Here is a 17,840-nt window from a genome sequence, read left to right on the forward strand (position 1 = left end):
ATTTTTTTTAATTCTGTTTCAAGTGGAGAACGATGTTATATGCTGCATAAGGATTACATTGCAGGTGTAAATGTTACACATGTACACACATGAAATGCCTTCTTTACTCTGTCACCCTGTTTTTATTTGTAGCCTTTTAAAGAAATTCCCACTACAGCTCCTTGTTGTGAATTTTATAAGCAAAATGGCAGCGAGCTCCCTCCATCTCGCCTCCTATTGGTTGGTATCTCAGGTCCAGCAGAAATCCCTCAGAAGGTAGTGATGTGATGTGCACACTTTTCATCCCCTTTTCAGTTTGAACAGATGAACGTTTTTTCTATTGGCATATAAAATACTGCAGTCATCTTAAATTAACCCATTCCACCCCGTTCTCCTCTGAGGTTGATGCAGGCTGCCCAGTTTAATCAGTCCTTTGTGTAAATGTGTGTTTTATAGCAGATGTTTTAAATAAAATATTTCCAATATTTTAATTATTGCAAGTTTTATCTGTAATTTTGCTTTTGTGTGGTGTGTAAAATTAATCTTATAGTAACATAATTGCATTAATTCATTTTATACATTAATTTTCTTCCTTTTGGAAAAATACTTTTACAATTTATAATAATTTGTGTGCGTTAAATATAAAAAGTAAGATGATCGATTTTTAAAGCGTGATTGATTAGTAAATAGATCTTTCAGAAAACGGAATCTGTGTATTCGCAGCCGCCAGAAAACAGTTTTACCCGGAAGATTTAGAAGACGGACCGGAAGTGGTGCCGCCGTGTTATTGTTCCCCTTGTCTTCTAGTCGAAAGCAGTTAAATTGTCAGGATTTTATTTGTGTTTTATTGTTTTGATGAACACATTATTGTCGATATTATTCACAACATATTGCGCCGCACATAAACACGCTTAGTATTACTTAAAATGTTCCGGAGTCGGTAAACTAATCTGTAGTTTATCCAGCGTGGATCTAACAGGCTGCTGCATGTTGGTGGCGTCGTATTCATCAGCTGGACAGTTTACAATAGCCCTGATGTGAACCTGGTTCCGTGTTTTTACTGGTGAGTAATAAATTTACTCATAGTTAATATGGATTCAGACCGGAGGAGAGACCACCGGAGTTGGGACTGGGACAGCCCGCAGTGCCGAGCCCAGCTGGATGAGATCTTTTTCCGTGAGCATGACTACATCCAGGCTGGCAGCCTTGAACACAAAGAGTTCTGGGCTTTCTTTGACCGCTTCCAGAGGTTCAAAGCAAAGAGGGACATGTCTGGTTCTGGAGTAAACCGAGAAGAAGATAAAAAGACCGGTAAGGTAGATCTCGGCCTTCCTAAAGAGTATGATGCCCGCTATCGGATCAATGTGTCTGTGTGCACCAGAGACGTTGAGGAGCGCCTGGGAAAGTCAGAGCGCACAAGTAGGCAGAGATCTTCAGGACCGCGTTCTCAGGAGATCTCAGACTGCCGCCTGGCTCTCCTGCACTTCCTGGATTTCAGTCAGAAACAGAGTTTCAATAAACTGGCCAAGCTTCGCCGGGAGCAGAAGAATCTGCCCATCTTCCAGTACAGGGATCGGATAGTGGACTTGGTGCAACGTCACCCAGTGGTTGTGGTGGCAGGGGACACTGGATGTGGAAAATCCACCCAGGTGCCTCAGTATCTTCTCTCAGCTGGCTTCAACCACATTGCCTGCACGCAGCCGCGGCGTATCGCCTGCATATCCCTCGCAAAGAGGGTCAGCTTTGAAAGTCTGAATCAGTACGGCTCAAAGGTTTGTCATGAATGACCCAATGATGTTACCAGCTGCTTTACTCTTCACTGGTAAGAGCTCATTGAGTGCATTGCATACTTTCAGGTGGGATACCAGATCCGCTTCGAGACCTCCCGGACCACAGTCACCAAACTGCTGTTTCTGACTGAGGGGCTGCTGCTGCGCCAGATCCAGCAGGACCGGACGCTGGCTCAGTACCAGGTGGTCATTGTGGACGAGGTCCATGAGAGGCATCTTCACTGTGACTTCCTTCTTGGGGTCCTGCGCTCTCTGTTGGCTGACCGCCCGGACCTGCGTCTCATCCTCATGTCCGCCACCATCAACATCAAACTGTTCTCTGAATATTTCAGCAGTGCTCCTGTGCTGCAGGTACCAGGCAGGCTGTTTCCTATTCAGGTAAGAAATGAGAATATAAATCTCATCATGTCCAACAGAAAGTTTTTTTTTTTTGTTATATGTCTTATTATGTACATTATTAGGTGATATACCAGCCCATCCCACCTGAGGAGCAGCCTTCACGGTCAGAGAAGCTGGACCCCAGACCGTACCTGCGCGTCCTGCAGGGCATCGACCAGCGTTACCCTCCAGAGGAGCGTGGCGACCTGCTCCTCTTCCTTAGTGGCATGGCAGAGATCTCCACCATCCAGGAGGCCTGTCAGATTTATGCCACACACACACGACGCTGGATAGTCTTACCATTGCACAGCACCCTCTCAATCGTGCAGCAGGATAAGGCACAGTCACCTTTAGAATCAGAACAATAATGAACTTTGATGTGTTGTGTGCAAATGATCCTAACGCTCTGTTATTGTGTCGTTCTTCAGGTGTTCGACATCTCTCCACCCGGGGTGAGAAAGTGCATCATCTCTACCAACATAGCAGAGACCTCGGTTACAATCGATGGGGTACGCTTTGTTGTTGACTCAGGTATGGAACTGGTGACGCACTTACTTTGATGGACCGCATAAATCCTAATATATGCAGCCAAGCCTAGCAGAAACCTAATACCAACGTGAAGTTATTTTTATGTTGGTTATTTAACAAATATTCACTCCAGGTGTAAGCTGAACTGTATTACCACAACAGACAGATTAGGTTGTACGATACAATAATTTAACAGGTGACATAGAATTTGTTGTAACATGTTATTCTGTGTCTCTGACCAGGAAAAGTGAAAGAAATGAGTTTTGATCCTAAGGCCAAGATGCAACGTCTGCAGGAGTTCTGGATCAGCCGAGCCAGCTCTGAGCAGAGGAAAGGTCGAGCCGGCCGTACGGGTCCAGGAGTGTGTTATCGCCTCTATGCTGAGTCCGACTACGATGCTTTTGCACCTTATCCAGTGCCTGAAATCCACAGAGTGGCCCTGGATTCCCTCATCCTCCAGGTGGTAACACTATGAAGATAATTGTTCATTTTCTTGTCAGAATTGTGGCTTTATTCCTTCTTGTTCCTGCAGATGAAAAGCATGGGTCTTGGAGATCCGCTTTCTTTCGTCTTTATCGATCCACCTCCAGCTGCAAGTATCCAGACTGCAGTTACGTATTTGAAAGAACAGGGGGCACTAGACAGCCGTGGGGATCTGACTTCTATCGGTAGTTTGCTGGCCCAGCTCCCTGTCGATGTGGTCATAGGGAAGATGCTGGTGCTGGGCTCCTTGTTTAACCTGGTGGAGCCTGTGTTGACGATGGCAGCAGCCCTCAGCGTTCAGTCACCTTTCCTGCGCAGCTCGCAGCACAACCCTGATTGTGCCACCACCCGCCAGCCCCTGCACAGCAACCAGGGAGACCCCTTTACCCTGCTCAACACCTTCAATGCATGGGTGGAGGTCAGTGAGAGAAACATCTTGTGTCAGTGGCTGCGTTTTTTAAATTTAAAATGGTCTTAATAAAGTCTTGATTTGGGGGAAACAGGTGAAAGGAGAGAGAGGCGGCGGTTCAAGGAAGTGGTGCAGGAGGAGAGGCTTAGAGGAGCAGAGACTGTATGAGATGGTCAACCTGCGCAGACAGTTCAAGGCAGGTTCCTGATGCAAGACAATGGGAAAACATTTGCTGGCATTATTTCTCTCATTGCGATTTCTCTATGGTACATAGGTATTGCTGAAGAGCCACGGCCTGCTGGAATCGGAGGGGAGCAATGCTCCCTCTAGTGGTGACCGTGCAGAGCGCAGGGAGAGGCTGACAGAGAGGAGAAAGCTGCATCAATTAAAGAGAGATCATGAGCAGCAGGAGAGCACTAAGCGTAAGGTCCTGAGGCTCGAGGAGGGAGAGGATGAAGAGCTCTCCTCAGGGTCAGACACAGAGCAAAAAAGAGGAAAGGGCAAGAAGGACAAGGAGGGAGCAGGACAGGACATGGACATACAGGTGAACCCGCAAAGCAGACCTAAAGATTACCTCTGTACCAGATTCATCTGCAGAAACACCTGGAGACAGTCGGGTTCTGAGTGATCGTTTTGTGTTGTTCATTCTGCAACAGGAAGTGAAATTTAAGCTGCGTCACAACGTATCTGAGCTGCAGGAAGCGGTCAGCATCAGTCAGGACCTGTCTTCACGGCAGCAGGCTTTGCTCAAACTGCTGCTGTGCCGAGGCCTCTACCCTCAGCTCGCAGTGCCTGATGAGCACAACACCACCCGCAAAGACTCTGACCAGGTCAGTCCAGTTCTAACGACAGGCGTAACCCTTTCATAGGTCAATCAACTTATTTGCTGTATCTCCATTGACCGCAGGTGTTTCACACGAGGAATAAGCAGGGAGTGGTGATCCACCCGACCAGTGTGTTCGCCAGTGACCCAGAGGCGTTACATGTGCCCGAGGAAGATACCAGAGAAATGGGTAAAACCTCCAGCTGCTTGTTTAGCATATAAAGAACAACACAGCCATTCTTCTCAACATCATATCTCACCTGTCTCCCTTGTCCTTTGTTTCCTGCCTGCAGGCCCTGACAAGAAGGACAGCAGCAAACACCAGCTGCTTGCCTTTGTCACTCTGTTGGAGACCAACAGGCCATATTTGTCCAACTGTGTGCGGGTTCCAGCGCTGCAGGTTCGTGTGGTTGTTTCTTCCAGTAACTAATGATACATTAAAAGAACCAAGCAAAGGAAGAGAGTACTGGGTGACGGGGATGGATGTGGTCCAATTTGGGGAGCTGCCTCAGGAAAAACCAAGCTAATGATTGACTGATATGGGAGTATGAGCAGCCATACCATGTCATACCAAGTCACAGAATTAGCAGAATAAGGCACCACTAATACTTTTAAATTGTTCACTAGGCGCTGCTGCTGGTAGCAAACTCAATGGACTCCAACGCTGACTGTACGCGTCTGGTGGTGGACGGCTGGCTGGAGCTGGAGGTGAGGGAGCCAGAGGAGGCAGTGAAGGTGCTGTCCACAGCTCTCTCTCTCCGGGCCGAGTGGGAGCGCCTCCTGCTGGCCCAGCTGGGTCAGAACTCGAGTGGGGGATCAGCCAGCCCAGGGGTGTCCCGCAAAGTGATGGAAAAGCTGAGTGATGGCCTGGTCCGCTTCCTGCTGTACACGGAGGTACTGATGCTGGATGTGACTTCAGAAGAGGAACAATAATAAAACACGTGAGGTTTATGAGCCTGTTTTGTCGTCACTTCATCTTCTGTGCCCAGGTCCGTTACAGTCTGAGGCGGCTCACAGCTTACCAGACCCAGAACCTATACGTTGGTCCTCAGTATGACATTCAAGCTCCAGATCTAAACCCGCTGTTCCCAGGAATCGAGTCCAAACCGGACCCGATCAAAGGAGGCCTGCGTGTCACCAGCTTCTTCACCTACAACTGTCTGGCTGTAAGTTGATCTGCAGCTCGCACACTCCACTAATCTGAAAGAATATATTGCACGATGATTAAACTTTACGATTTGCAGGATTCGAAAGACATCTACAGTGAGTGTTTGCGTACTTTCTGGACCTGTCCTAACTGTGACCTCTACATGCCTCTGACCCCGCTGGAGCGGATGCAGCACGAAGCTTCCTGTAGACCAGCTGGAGAACAGGAGCCAGAGGAAGGTCAGGAAGACATTTCTTTCCTTTTAATATTCACTCCTTCAAACGCAGCCAGCACCTGAGCAGACACATCTTAATCACCACTAATTGTATGGCTGTTTTTTTTTTTTATTTCAGAGCCAGCAGGAGGAAAGGCAGGCTCCTCCTCAATGTCTCGTCTTACCAGAGTTTATCACTGTGACGTCTGTAATAAAGACCTGACCCTGACCTCCACTGAGATCCTCAAACATAAGAGGCAGCACATGTATTCTGCCAGCTGACCCCCTGCACACAGAGGACCAAAGCTATGTACAGCTGAGGTTATTGTTTTTATGAATCATTTCTTCTTCTTGTCTCTTGTACTTGAACTTAACTGCCAGTGCCCTCTATGGGTCACTCTGTGTAACTGCTGCATAGAAATATCCACATTTGAAAAAAAACTGCTCTCCCCCAAAAATAACACTGCAGTATCAAAGGCAAGAATAAAATCTTTGTTTAACAAAAGAACACATTTATAGACAGATTGTTTTTGTTTTTTTTTCAGATTCCTTAAATAACACTGTGGGATAATTATAGAACACAGCGTCGGTGAAGAAGGCACAGTGAGTTAGTGACATGCACACGTGAGAGAAAAGAAAAACCATGATTTAAAATATAGAGTGAGGGTTTAATAATGATACAAACCCACGATATGTAACACCTCAAAGCAGCACATTGGCACAAAGTCAGAAGTAAGACAGCACAGAAGATAAAAACCTGTCTCAAAAAAATAAAGAATCAGAATAAATATCTCAATAAATAAATAAACATGTAATATCTCATTAATTACTTTGAAACTAATAAATACGTACATTTGAAAATATGCACATTGGCAGAAATCAATACCCAAAAAAAGTAAAGTAGTACTTAATACAGAGTTACTTGGAAATCATAAGTTATTGATTACTCAAATCAAAAGGCACATTTATAAAGATGTAAGAATGGGGCCTGCATGACTGTCAGTACTGTACTCTAACACCGTTTCTGAACCAGAAGTAGCAAACTGTGTGCAATGGCTTTACTAGTTCTGTATTTCTGCACCATCAAGTGTGTGTGTGTGCGTGTCAAAGGGTTAATTTAGGATGAGGGAATGGAAGTCTAGTGACCAATTGTGTTTCCTGCCACTGAGACAAGATTTTTATTTTCTTTTTTAAAGTGGACCAACTTAGTTGGCAGGCTGTTCTTGTAGTGAAGATTTTCCATAACTGAGAGGTCCAGGGTCGTGTTCGTCAGCCCTCGTGTGTCCAGACTCTGCCTGTTCACTCGTTTTAAGTCACTTTGGATAAAAGTTCTTGGCTAAAAACCTAAAATGTAAAGAATACGGTGAAGCGTCTGAAAGGTTCATTCTGCCGTAATTTAAGGTTCAGCTCAGTATGACGCCGGCTTCCTTTACACAAAGCTAATGTGTTTCCACCTTTAATATTAAACGAGGAATCCACGCACTCAGATCCTTATACTCTTTAACGATGACATCACTCCGTGATGTTTAGTGCATTTCTTCTGTAAAACAGGAGAAACTTGTCGGCCCGTGTTTCCTCGATCTTTCTCAGTTTACATTGCTTCATGATTTCTTTCTTTCAACAACTCACAGAAAACAAACACTATTCTGTCCATAACTGTAATATCAGGACCTACATTTCCTGTGGCTGCACTGCATTTCAGACCCAAGAAAACCTTCTGAGGAGAAACTGCACAAAGTTGAGATTCTTAAAATTATCTTGGTATAATAATTTGATTGAACACTGTTTTTAATTTCCACATGTACTGGAAGGAAGGGACTAAGCCTCTAATCAGAAAAATAACCACAGAAATACAAAAGTGCATCACCACAGGTCTTTTTTAAAAACATCTCGGGGGCAGATTTATCTTTAATTTCAGCTCTAACCTTACAAAAACCTTTCCTCACACACTGCTTAGGATGAAATCCAAACTTGAAGGATTGTTTGTGCCTCTAACGGGAAAGTTTGACTAGCAGCTTTTTTGTTTTTTTTAAAGCAACATTCAGAAAACACATCTGCCACTGTGGTCCGATGCAGACCTCCTTTCATTCATCTTTTTTTTTTTCAAGTTAATGTGTCTCTTTTTGTTATCACAGGGTCAACAGTCTACAGCACACACACATTTAAATGTCACACCTGTGAGCTATGTGCTGCTATTTATCCTCTATGCTCGATGCCACACCACAGTATTCAGTTCCAACACTGGTACAAAAATACTCTTTCAACATTGCACACATTTTTTTTTTTTGGTGACGTTTCATTCAAAGGCCTAGACGTATCAGCAGATTGGTTAGCGTGGGGTCCTGTTTCTGTTTTTCTTTGGGGGGGGGGGGTGGAGTGTGCGGTCGCTGTGTACATTAGGTAGAATAGACTCGCTCAGAGGCCTCAGTTTTAAGCACCTTGACTGATTCAACAAGTACAGTGGTGGGATGTGATGCTCTCATGATTAATATTAAAAATACATGGGAGGATGGATAAAATATGTGCAAAGTGAGGGTGTTTAATGTTCGACACACATTCTTTTTTTTTCCAGAAAACAAACGTAACCTTGTGTTTGGACTGTAATGAATCACATTATGACTTTTAAGTCTTTGTGGGTGTCATTGCAACTTCCCTTTAACAATAATTGTCTCTTTGCATTTGATAACCTTTTCTTACAAACACTGTGGTTTACTACTTCAACCAAAAGACAACACTAGTGGTCTCAGATACTCTTTTGAAGACTGCACTCCAAACCTCTCTCTCTCTCTCTCGCTCTCTCTCTCCCCTCTTTTTTTTTTAAACCAAGGTGGGAGTAACATCTGAGGTAAAATCAGAGGTAAAGGGTGACATCTGTTCATCTGACTGACAAACAGGCCAACATGAAACAAATAACTTCCCCAAAAAATCTCATATTTGTGAATACGTGAATGTGTGTGCCGTTTGGGGAGCCTGTCAATATGTTTTACATTTAATAAAATATACCAATTAAAATTATAACAATCATATATATAAACATCTTTTGTTTTTTGAGATTTCCTTTCTAAATAAAAAAAACAAACAAACAAAAACAAACGGACATTTTGAAACAGTGTACACATCATTGTTGCCTCTGCCACCCTCTCTCTGTGATAAAGTCACTGACAGCTAACTCTAGATCAGCCATCCCACAATAATCCACTATGAAGGCTCCAGATGACTCCCACAGAGCCTGGTCTGAGTGCAGCGCACCTTCAGCAGGCATGGACCAGTGAGGAAGGCCCCAGGTTGAAAAGAGAAAGAGCTTAATGCAGTGGAAGGCTATGGGGCTTTGGAGGGCCATGTCGGAGGTCTGGGTCTGCTGAGAGCACTGTTCCGCCAACTGTAGAGGGGCCACCTCCTGCATCCCTTACGGATGCTCTCATCTCTCAACCCCCAAGCTGCCTCGGTCCAGGGAACCCCTCCCACCCCCTAGCCTGGCCTCATCGGACCGCCTTGTGCTTTCCCCCACAGCAGCCACACCTTTCCCCACATCGCAAGCAGGCGCGCAAAGGCAGGTAGCAGCACATGCAGGGCACGAAGAGAGACAGGGCCAGGAGGGCCAACCAGCGGGCACAGCAAAGGGGGTGCGGGTGGCCCCCCATCGAGTCCTCACATGAACAAGGCTCCCAGAACTCTCCTTCAGAGTCCGACATGCAGTGGTACAGCAGACTCTCCGCACACCACACACAGGTCCACTGGCGCAGGCAGTGCAGGGCCGGGTCCGGTGCATCTCTGCAGCGTCCCCGCCCGTTCTCTGAAGCGCTGAAAACAGAGCGGCAGTACACGCAGCGAGATGAGCACGACGACGAGGCCTGAGGGCACGGGCTGTCCTCGTCGGGAGATATTACCCCAGGGTCGCCACTGCTGCTGGCCCCTCCTCCTCTCTTACGAGTCCGCGACCGGGGCGTGGCCAGTGAGGTGTGGATGCAGCAGGGAGAAGGCGAGCCTTTGCCCGTCTCCTGTGGTGAGCCAGCACCTGAGGACACACCTGACACAGCATTGGGCATGGACATACAGGTGGGCGATGATGAGGACAGACGCTGGGCTGCTTTGCTGTCCAGGCTCACAGTCACGTCACATCCTGCCGTCCCCACTCCGGCCAGCTCCTTCTCAAAGCGAACCACACACAGCTCTGACTTGTCCTGCATGCTCCCTCCTCCACCGACGACCACGCCCCCTGTCAGACCCCCAACCATAGTCCTTGTGGCCCCTGCCCGTCTATAGTCCTCATAACCTCGAGAGCCCCACAGGTCTTTGCAAGGGTCCACGCTGCGCAGGTCTCCCTCCTCCAGCAGTGAAATCGTGGGAGAGAGGGGCGACAGAGGAGATGAGGCTGGGGGACCCACAGGAGGCGTCGGTGGAGCGGGAGGTGGGGGCGGGGGCGCCGGGGGATTCAGCACAGCCGTCATTTGTGAGAGCTGGTGCTGTCCCGGCCTGGTGTGGATCTGTGGAGAGGGTGTAGAATTACAGCATGAGTCAGGAACAGCGTGTACTGTGGCAGCAATTACAGAAGTGTTTCATCTCAAGTCATCAAGAAATTCTACTTTAGGTAGAACAAACAAACATCTCTGCTGTGAGGTGGGAGTGAAGGGAAGAAAATGGACAGATAGACGTGGAGCCGGAGGTGTTGTGCTACCTGAGCAGGTGTCTGTGTGGTGACAGCATGGCTGGATCCAAAACTAAACTCTTCAGGCCGCACGAAGCAGGTAGATGATGACTCGCTTGTCACTATGGTGATGGGTTTAGGAAGCATCTCCTTTCTGCTGTTGGAGGAGGACTCACTTCCTGTATGGGACTGGGAGGGATCAAATGTAAAAAAAAAAACCTGATTATTGGCAGCATTAACAGGAGACTAAAAGCTAAAATGATCAAACTTTTGCGATGCTCACAGCTTGGCCATCGTCCTCAGTGTCGGCCTCTTCTGGTGTGGAGGACGAGGGCGAGTCAGAGCCTTCATAACAGGAGGAAACAGAAGATTTAGACCGCTGTGAATGACCGCTAAAGCCAATCTGAGCAACACACGGAAATCAGTACCTCTGTCGATCTTGTCTATGACAGCCTGAAGCCCTTTCTCGAAGGAGATGGCATCGGCAGGACTCTGGAATGTAAGGCCAAACTTTCGCTCCTCTACTCGCCAGTGATGGAAGATGGGGTTCACCTTGTTGTACACTAACCCCCTTTGCACTGCACACTCCAACACCGGCTACAGACACAAATATATCAAGTTAGTTCTGCATCCGAGACATGAGCCTCCCTGAGAAATGAAAAAAATGACTCTCCTATCTACATGACATCTCAAATCTACAGTCTTTAGGTGGTGTTGACCAGCAACGTGGCACCAAAGACAGCCATATCACACGCACACACTCACTGCTCGGTCTCGCAGCCTTTCTCCACGTATGATGTACTCTCTCCGCCCCCTGCCGTCGTGACTCCGCCCCTTACATATGACCACATGACTGAGGCCGCCACCTCCAAGGGGCACCCAACCACCACTGGAGTCATCACGTGTCATCACCACGGCACGAACACGCACACTGTCAAGAGAGTGGGATGGAGGAGGAGAAATAGTGATGACACACACACACAAAAAAATACAAAAATGCAGCACAGATTTTTACAGTTTCAACACAAAGAATGCAGGAGTGCTGCAGCGTGACAGCTGGAACAGGTAAAAGAGGCTTTGTTTGGATATTTAAGCAGGACATGATCCGCCTGAACTGTGGAGCGAATTGATAGAAATAAAGCTCAACTGTTGAGGAGGAGACAAATGGCCAAATGGGAGGAGGGAGGAAGAATGAGTGTTTCCCACATAGACGTATCAATGAACGCACCCATTCGCCATCAGACGCCCCGGCATTCTTACAACAACAACAACAACAACAAAAAAAATCGGCTGAATAATTCAGCACCGCAGTTCGACATGTGCATGTAACGCGTTTTTTTAAAAAATTTCCAAAGCACAGTGAATTCAAATGGTTGCAATGATTTTCTCAGACGCTCCTTTTCTCCATCCCGCCCCTGCTGCACGCACTCATTAACACACCCCGATATTATGTTATATTTTTTATGAATGGGACAGAGCGGGGCTGGATTCGACATCGCCACTGCGCGCTATACAACAGGCTGTGCTGCTCCGGAGAGGAGGAAAACGGGTCTTAGGCCTAAAATACAATTGCAATCGCGTGTGAAAACAGGGAAGAGAGAGAGAGAGAGAGGGAGGAAGAGGAAGAGAGAGGGAGAGAGAGAGAGAGGAAAAAAGGAACGAGTGGGTGAGAGGATGGAGAGGAAACGAGAGATGGGGGGAGGGGGCCGATTAGAAAAGGGAAGAAGGAGAGGAGGGGTGAGGATGAGGGAGAGCAAGAGAGAGAGAGAGAGAGAGAGAAAAATCACATTTCATTCATAAAGTTTGGCTTTAAAAATCATAATGAAACCCCGAGACACGTTGATAAAAATCACAACGCCTCCATCCCTCCCTCGTTTTACTGTAGCCATGTCTTGAATGACGCGATCTGGCCCCAAACTCGCCATATTTCTCCTTTTCTCTCCCCCCCTCTCTCCTCTCCTCTCCACTCCACTCCATACATTTTACACACTGACTGATTTCGTGATTGTTTTTACCAATCGCTATAACCACGCATCTGAATTGTTGCATAGCCGCTGCTGCTTGCCTTTCTTTCTTTCCTTTTTGGATTGTCACCGGGCTAATTCTGAAATGTTCCCGTGCCAGCAGCAGTCATCTAACCCGCACGGCTCCACACACACACATGTAGGAGGCTCTTTACATTGATCACATATTGGTGGCGTGGATGTATCGGATATGGGGTGGTGTATATGCTGTTGATTCAAGACTACGTAATGGTGTTTTTTTTTTTTTTTTTTTTTTTATTCTCGGCAGCCTGCTAAATTGTACAACAGCGGCGACTGTGCCAGTCTAACAGTGCATGATGCTGGGCTGGTGTAACACTGAAGGTGGTGGCGTTCTCTCTCCCTCTCTCCCTCTCTCTCTCTCTTTCTCTACCCGTGTTGGCGGATCAGGCTCAGTGTATATATGTGCAATGTTTAAAAAATGAAAATGTAAGGACTTACTCGCCCTCCATGGCTCGTTGTTGCCCGCCGCTTGCAGCAGCCCACCCCAGGGTCTCCTCTCTCTCTCTCTCTCTCTCCTCTCTCTCTCTCTTTTTATCCTCCTTTCAGGAAACACTCAGGCTCACTCACATTCTTTCTCTATCTGCTCTCATTTTCCTAATCTTCCTCTCTCTCTTAGCTCCCTCTCTCTCTCCACCTTGATGTCGTTTCGGTGTATCAGGATAGGCTTGAGGTTGCAGCAGCCATTTTCCGCTGGCAGCATCCTCCCTCTCTCTCTCTCTCTCTCTCTCTCTCTCTTCCTCTCCCTCCCTCCCTCCCTTCTCTCTCTCTCTCTCTCTCTCTCTCACCCTCTCGCTCCGACTCACTCCCTCTCTTATTTCTTTTTTTTTGTCACTCTACCTGCCCTCTGCCAGCACATCCGGATTATCACTGATAGCATCGCGGCTTTATGTGGGTTATAAGGGTTTGTCAGTGTAACAGTGTGGTTTTAGATCACTGAAAATGAGAACTCCTGGTGTATTTATATATTATATTATATATACATATATATACATATGCATGCAGTGACGTGGGCGGTGAATGAAGAGCTGGGTAAACCATCAATGACCTCTGGTTGATCCTCTGATAATTACTGGGCAAACAGGTGCTATTGAGCAACACAGGTAAACTAAGATCAGATGGATCTGCCCTGTACTGCATGGCTACTATAAGGTGTGAAGCTCATTTTCTTACTTTGCTCCATCTTAGCCTACACAAACTTCAGCACCATGGACAGCAGTACTTCCCATTCAGTCTGTCCAGTAACCGGAAGGTTGGCGGTTCGATCCCAGCTCCTCCCGAGTCATTGTTGTGGGTCTTTAGACAAGGCACTTATACTTATACTTTTTTTTTTTTTAACACATCAAGACACAAGATCTGTGTTTGCAAGGTTCAAGGCACTGTTCAAAAATAGTGAAAATAGTGGTTGATTTAGCCTAAAACTGTCCTCTTCCGTTAAAAAAAATCTACTTATTGTGACTTTGTTTTTTATTTTTATTTTGTGGAGTGTGTTTCTGGACATGAACTGAAATAATCTAATAGTAACATACCAGGAAAACGTCAGATCCAGGTCCAGGTATTTGGTCCAGGTGCTTCCTTCACTTGTAGATCCTGGTAGGGCGGCAAATTCAAAATAAAAATCCCAGTTGCTTCATATTGTTAAAACCAAAACATGAAACCAAACAAAGTAGAAAGTTTGAAATGCACCGTTACATCTCCAGACCAACGAGGCTAACATAATATAGCATTCACTTCTACAGCTAAAGTAACCTGAGCTAGCTGTTAGCTTACTATAGCTTGGCCCAACCGTTTGCTAAAGTTAGCTAAAATGCTACATTGCGCGTTCGTAATTAGTTTGCGGTTAAATTACATTTTTTTAGCAAACTCACCTTTCTTAACAACATAATCATCTGTTCATACGCAGTATTTAATTATTTGTAGAAGCAAACATATTTTACGAACATCATGGAACCATGAGTAAAAAGTGTCATTTGTTGGGAACTATTTTCAGCAGCGGAATAATTGTGCATACATTTGTTATTGTAGCGGATGAGACTGTGTCAAACCCAGCTGACGTGTGTGGTTATTGCTCTGTGTCTCAGAGGAGAAAGTTCCATCTCTGAAGCACATGTCTCTGCAAATCACATGGATAAAATCACCAGTAATCCAAAACCAGTGGTCCACCAGGACACATCTGCAGGTTGTGATGTGTCATGATGATGAAAATAACTGCAGGAGAATTTGATGCTGTGGGGGTCAGACATCATACAGCAACATCAAGGTATGTCTGAGAAATTACTCAGATAAATACATTTACTCCTGTGTGCACTCATGCACGGAGCCATGCACAGGAAGTAGACACAGCGAAGGAACGCACAAAGTCCAGCTGTGTTCTTGCCAATAGACAAAAACTAAAAAAAACAGGCCTCAGCCAGGAAAGACTTTTCACCCCTACAGGGCAGTTGTCAATGCATTTTAAGCCTTAACCACCTGTTCAACTCTTGAACACACAGTTGGTGCAGAGTGCCAAAGTTTCAGGGTCAGGTTTAGAGTGAATCAGTCCAGTTCTTGCAAGGTCAAGCCTGCAATTAAACATCCAGAAGTAGTGAGCAAAATGGTAAATAAAACTGAAATGCACGGCCATTCAAAACAATTATTTTCCGACTCATTTATTGCAGATAAAGATTTTCATTATGAGATCAACTGGAGTACAAACGATGTAAGGAGGAAGAGGAGGCATCACTGTTTAGAGAACACAAAAAATTAAATGGCAAATCATTTGGAAACAAAGCAGGGCACACATTTCTGTGAGTTATACCATATTGTTCGACTTCAGAAAAAAATAATAAAAAAATGCTGATAGCTGTGTGATACGGAAAGAAAAGTTCAAGAGTGGTGCTGTAATGAACTGAGGTCCAATGTTTTGTAGATGTTGTAGCTGTCACTATCTGGGAATACCCTGTAAAAAGCTCAGCAATAACGATGGACAGATGGCATCATGAGTATTAACCCTCAAATGTCTTCAATAAAAGGTAGATATGTAGTAACTGCTGAGTACACCGACACTAGTTTGGTTCCCCTTTTATCTTTTTTAAAATGAAACTGCCAGACAGGGAGACCTGCACCCAAGATGGAAAACAAATCAACCGCTCTGGCAATAAATGAAGTCATATCCTGTAGTGAAGCTGCGTTTGAGTTGACAGGATGTATACAGGATCAGTGGTGTGCATGTGTCTGAGTGTCTGTACAAGGCTGAGTGTTCCTGGGGGCGGATTACACAATCATTTCCAGCTGTCGTGCGTATTCGATGACCTGCTGTGCCAGCTCCGTGGAGGGGATATTCACCTCCTCTGTCCGCTGCTGCTGACTGGTGAAAGAGTAGTAGCCATCTGCGCTCAAACTCCATCCCCTCTGAAATGAAATGAAATAAAATGCACACTCAGCTTTGTTTCGCTATTTTATTCTTGCTAAAAACAGATTTTAGGAGGAAATTTTGTTGAATACATACTACAAAAGGTAATCACTTTTGAGTACAACTAGAATATACATTGTGGAAAATATACAGACCTTCTTGGCATACTCTGTCATCTTTTTTGGTGAACTGAAGAAGAGCACGCGGGTAGCTTCACTGAACTGGATCTGCTCATATGCCTTCTCTATGCAACCTGCAATCTCATCACTGCAAATTAAAAGGTCAGGTTCATCTTATCGCATAATGAAAATAAGTTAATGAAACAAACCACAAAGTTACATTCATAATAAATACAAATGGTACATTGTTTTCTACAGCAAGACATCAGTACTACTTTTGTACTACACAGGCTCAACTCAAGCAGACTGCGGACTGTTGAATGTACACTTTACTCTGTTGATGCTTACCGAATTGTGTCAAGCAGAATATCTATGAAAAAGGTGTAGCTCTCAGCAGGGATGTTGCCTTTGGCCAAGAAGACCTTGTTGTAGCTTCCCTCCATTAGGTACTAAAATGGCCAAAGAGACAAAATGTGATAAGTAGACATTTAGATACACATTATTCTTAATAGGGTATTCAAAGTAACTGTAGAGAATTCCACAACTAATCATGTGTCTAAGGAATATTAGTCATTTGTACCTTTGTGTGTATTGATTATTACAGATAGCTTGTAATATGTTATATAGAATTATAGAACTTCCTATAACATGAGGTCACTTCACAGTAACAATCAAAAAAAGGTGAAAAGTAAAAGTACAGCACCTGCTCTAAGGACACTGGGTGTCTGATATATACATTGGTCTGAATATCTCGTGCACTGAGTCGCTCAAGTTCTGTGTGAAACTCGGACACACGGTTCTGAGACAGCAGGAAGAGCAGGTTCAGTCCAAGTAACTGATGCATGTAGGCAGCTTCAGGCAGCTCATCCCTAAATGAAAACAACAAACAAAAATTTAAAAATGTTCACAGAATGTTACTTATGATTCTTACATGAAATATAGGAAGGAAACTTTACTTGTAATCGAAGTAGTAACATTTTAATTGAGCCATGTATCTCTCAAAAGATGGGATGTCCTTTTTGAGGATGCTCCACAAAGCTCCAATTTCCAGGACATCACCTGAAACAAATTGGCTTTAATTAGGGACGTACTTCCAATCACTTGTTTACCATCTGCCATCCATGTTTACCATGGACTTCCAGCTTTATTATTCGATACTTACGAGCTAAAATAAGCTGCTGCTTGGTGAGCGCAGATCCACTGGTAGGTAAAAAGTTCAGCTCCAATAACGAAACCTGTACAAAAAAAAACAGTTGGTCATTTTCATTAAAAAAGTCAGAGTCAAATTTAAGTGTTGGTGGTGTTACGGCTACAATGCGAACTTTCATATATATAATGTTACAAAATAGCCAGAGATTTGGGGAAAATTAGGGTCAGTTAAGCAAAGAGTCTCGGTTTTGAACGTCAACTTAGCCAGCTAGCAATCGGTACGTTTACATTAGCAACAATGACTGGTGAGGAAGCTTTTCTCGGGTGTTGTAAGATCCAAACACAAAATACTGACACACAACATGAAAGTGTCTACTCACAGTCATTAGTTCAATATTAATATGAAAACAATCAGTGTCTACAGTTTGTCTAAACTCCACAAAAACTCCGTACACAACGTTAACCTGGCTAGCATAACTTAGCAACATTAGCTATAGCTGCTAATAGAGCTAACGTTTTTAAACAGAGCTCCTGGTTACACTCGTACGAACAAAACAGTCAATAAGATGTAAAACTCAACCTTAAGCTTAGTTAGCAGGTCTCCACATTTGCCCAGGTTTGGGTTTTTCTTGTTCCACTCTGCTTTCAGCGTTTCATACAGTCCCGCAGTCTCTTTCAACGCCATGGTGGTGATTCTGCAAAATATACGACACCGGCCACCGTAATACGTTAAATGACGTATG

The 17,840-nt window shown here is 45.1% G+C and overlaps 3 protein-coding genes across 3 annotated transcripts; 1 reads left to right on the forward strand and 2 right to left on the reverse strand.

The window, feature by feature from the left end:
- Positions 1-752: 752 nt before the first annotated feature.
- dhx34 (DEAH (Asp-Glu-Ala-His) box polypeptide 34) lies at positions 753-8,084 on the forward strand. The gene is made up of 16 exons (XM_028420453.1): positions 753-1,751; positions 1,836-2,147; positions 2,231-2,485; positions 2,576-2,678; positions 2,918-3,135; positions 3,208-3,576; positions 3,662-3,763; positions 3,842-4,111; positions 4,224-4,397; positions 4,475-4,580; positions 4,684-4,790; positions 5,018-5,284; positions 5,380-5,556; positions 5,635-5,776; positions 5,891-6,072; positions 6,297-8,084. The coding sequence occupies exons 1-15, from the start codon at positions 1,071-1,073 to the stop codon at positions 6,031-6,033; spliced, it is 3,426 nt and encodes a 1,141-aa protein (XP_028276254.1). The 5' UTR covers positions 753-1,070; the 3' UTR covers positions 6,034-6,072; positions 6,297-8,084.
- A 1,146-nt stretch (positions 8,085-9,230) lies between these two features.
- Positions 9,231-12,890, reverse strand: spred3 (sprouty related EVH1 domain containing 3). The gene is made up of 6 exons (XM_028420298.1): positions 12,880-12,890; positions 11,162-11,327; positions 10,825-10,993; positions 10,680-10,741; positions 10,427-10,585; positions 9,231-10,235 (listed from the first exon to the last, which is right to left on the reverse strand). Exons 1-6 carry the CDS (start codon positions 12,888-12,890, stop codon positions 9,231-9,233), a joined length of 1,572 nt encoding a protein of 523 aa, XP_028276099.1.
- A 2,170-nt stretch (positions 12,891-15,060) lies between these two features.
- psmd8 (proteasome 26S subunit, non-ATPase 8) lies at positions 15,061-17,834 on the reverse strand. Its single transcript, XM_028419868.1, has 7 exons — positions 17,678-17,834; positions 17,111-17,183; positions 16,905-17,007; positions 16,652-16,817; positions 16,297-16,397; positions 15,985-16,096; positions 15,061-15,828 (listed from the first exon to the last, which is right to left on the reverse strand). Exons 1-7 carry the CDS (start codon positions 17,780-17,782, stop codon positions 15,691-15,693), a joined length of 798 nt encoding a protein of 265 aa, XP_028275669.1. The 5' UTR covers positions 17,783-17,834; the 3' UTR covers positions 15,061-15,690.
- Between the last annotated feature and the right edge of the window lie 6 nt (positions 17,835-17,840).

This window comes from Parambassis ranga, chromosome 13, assembly GCF_900634625.1.
Source record: "Parambassis ranga chromosome 13, fParRan2.1, whole genome shotgun sequence".
NCBI classification, from domain to species: Eukaryota; Metazoa; Chordata; class Actinopteri; family Ambassidae; genus Parambassis; species Parambassis ranga.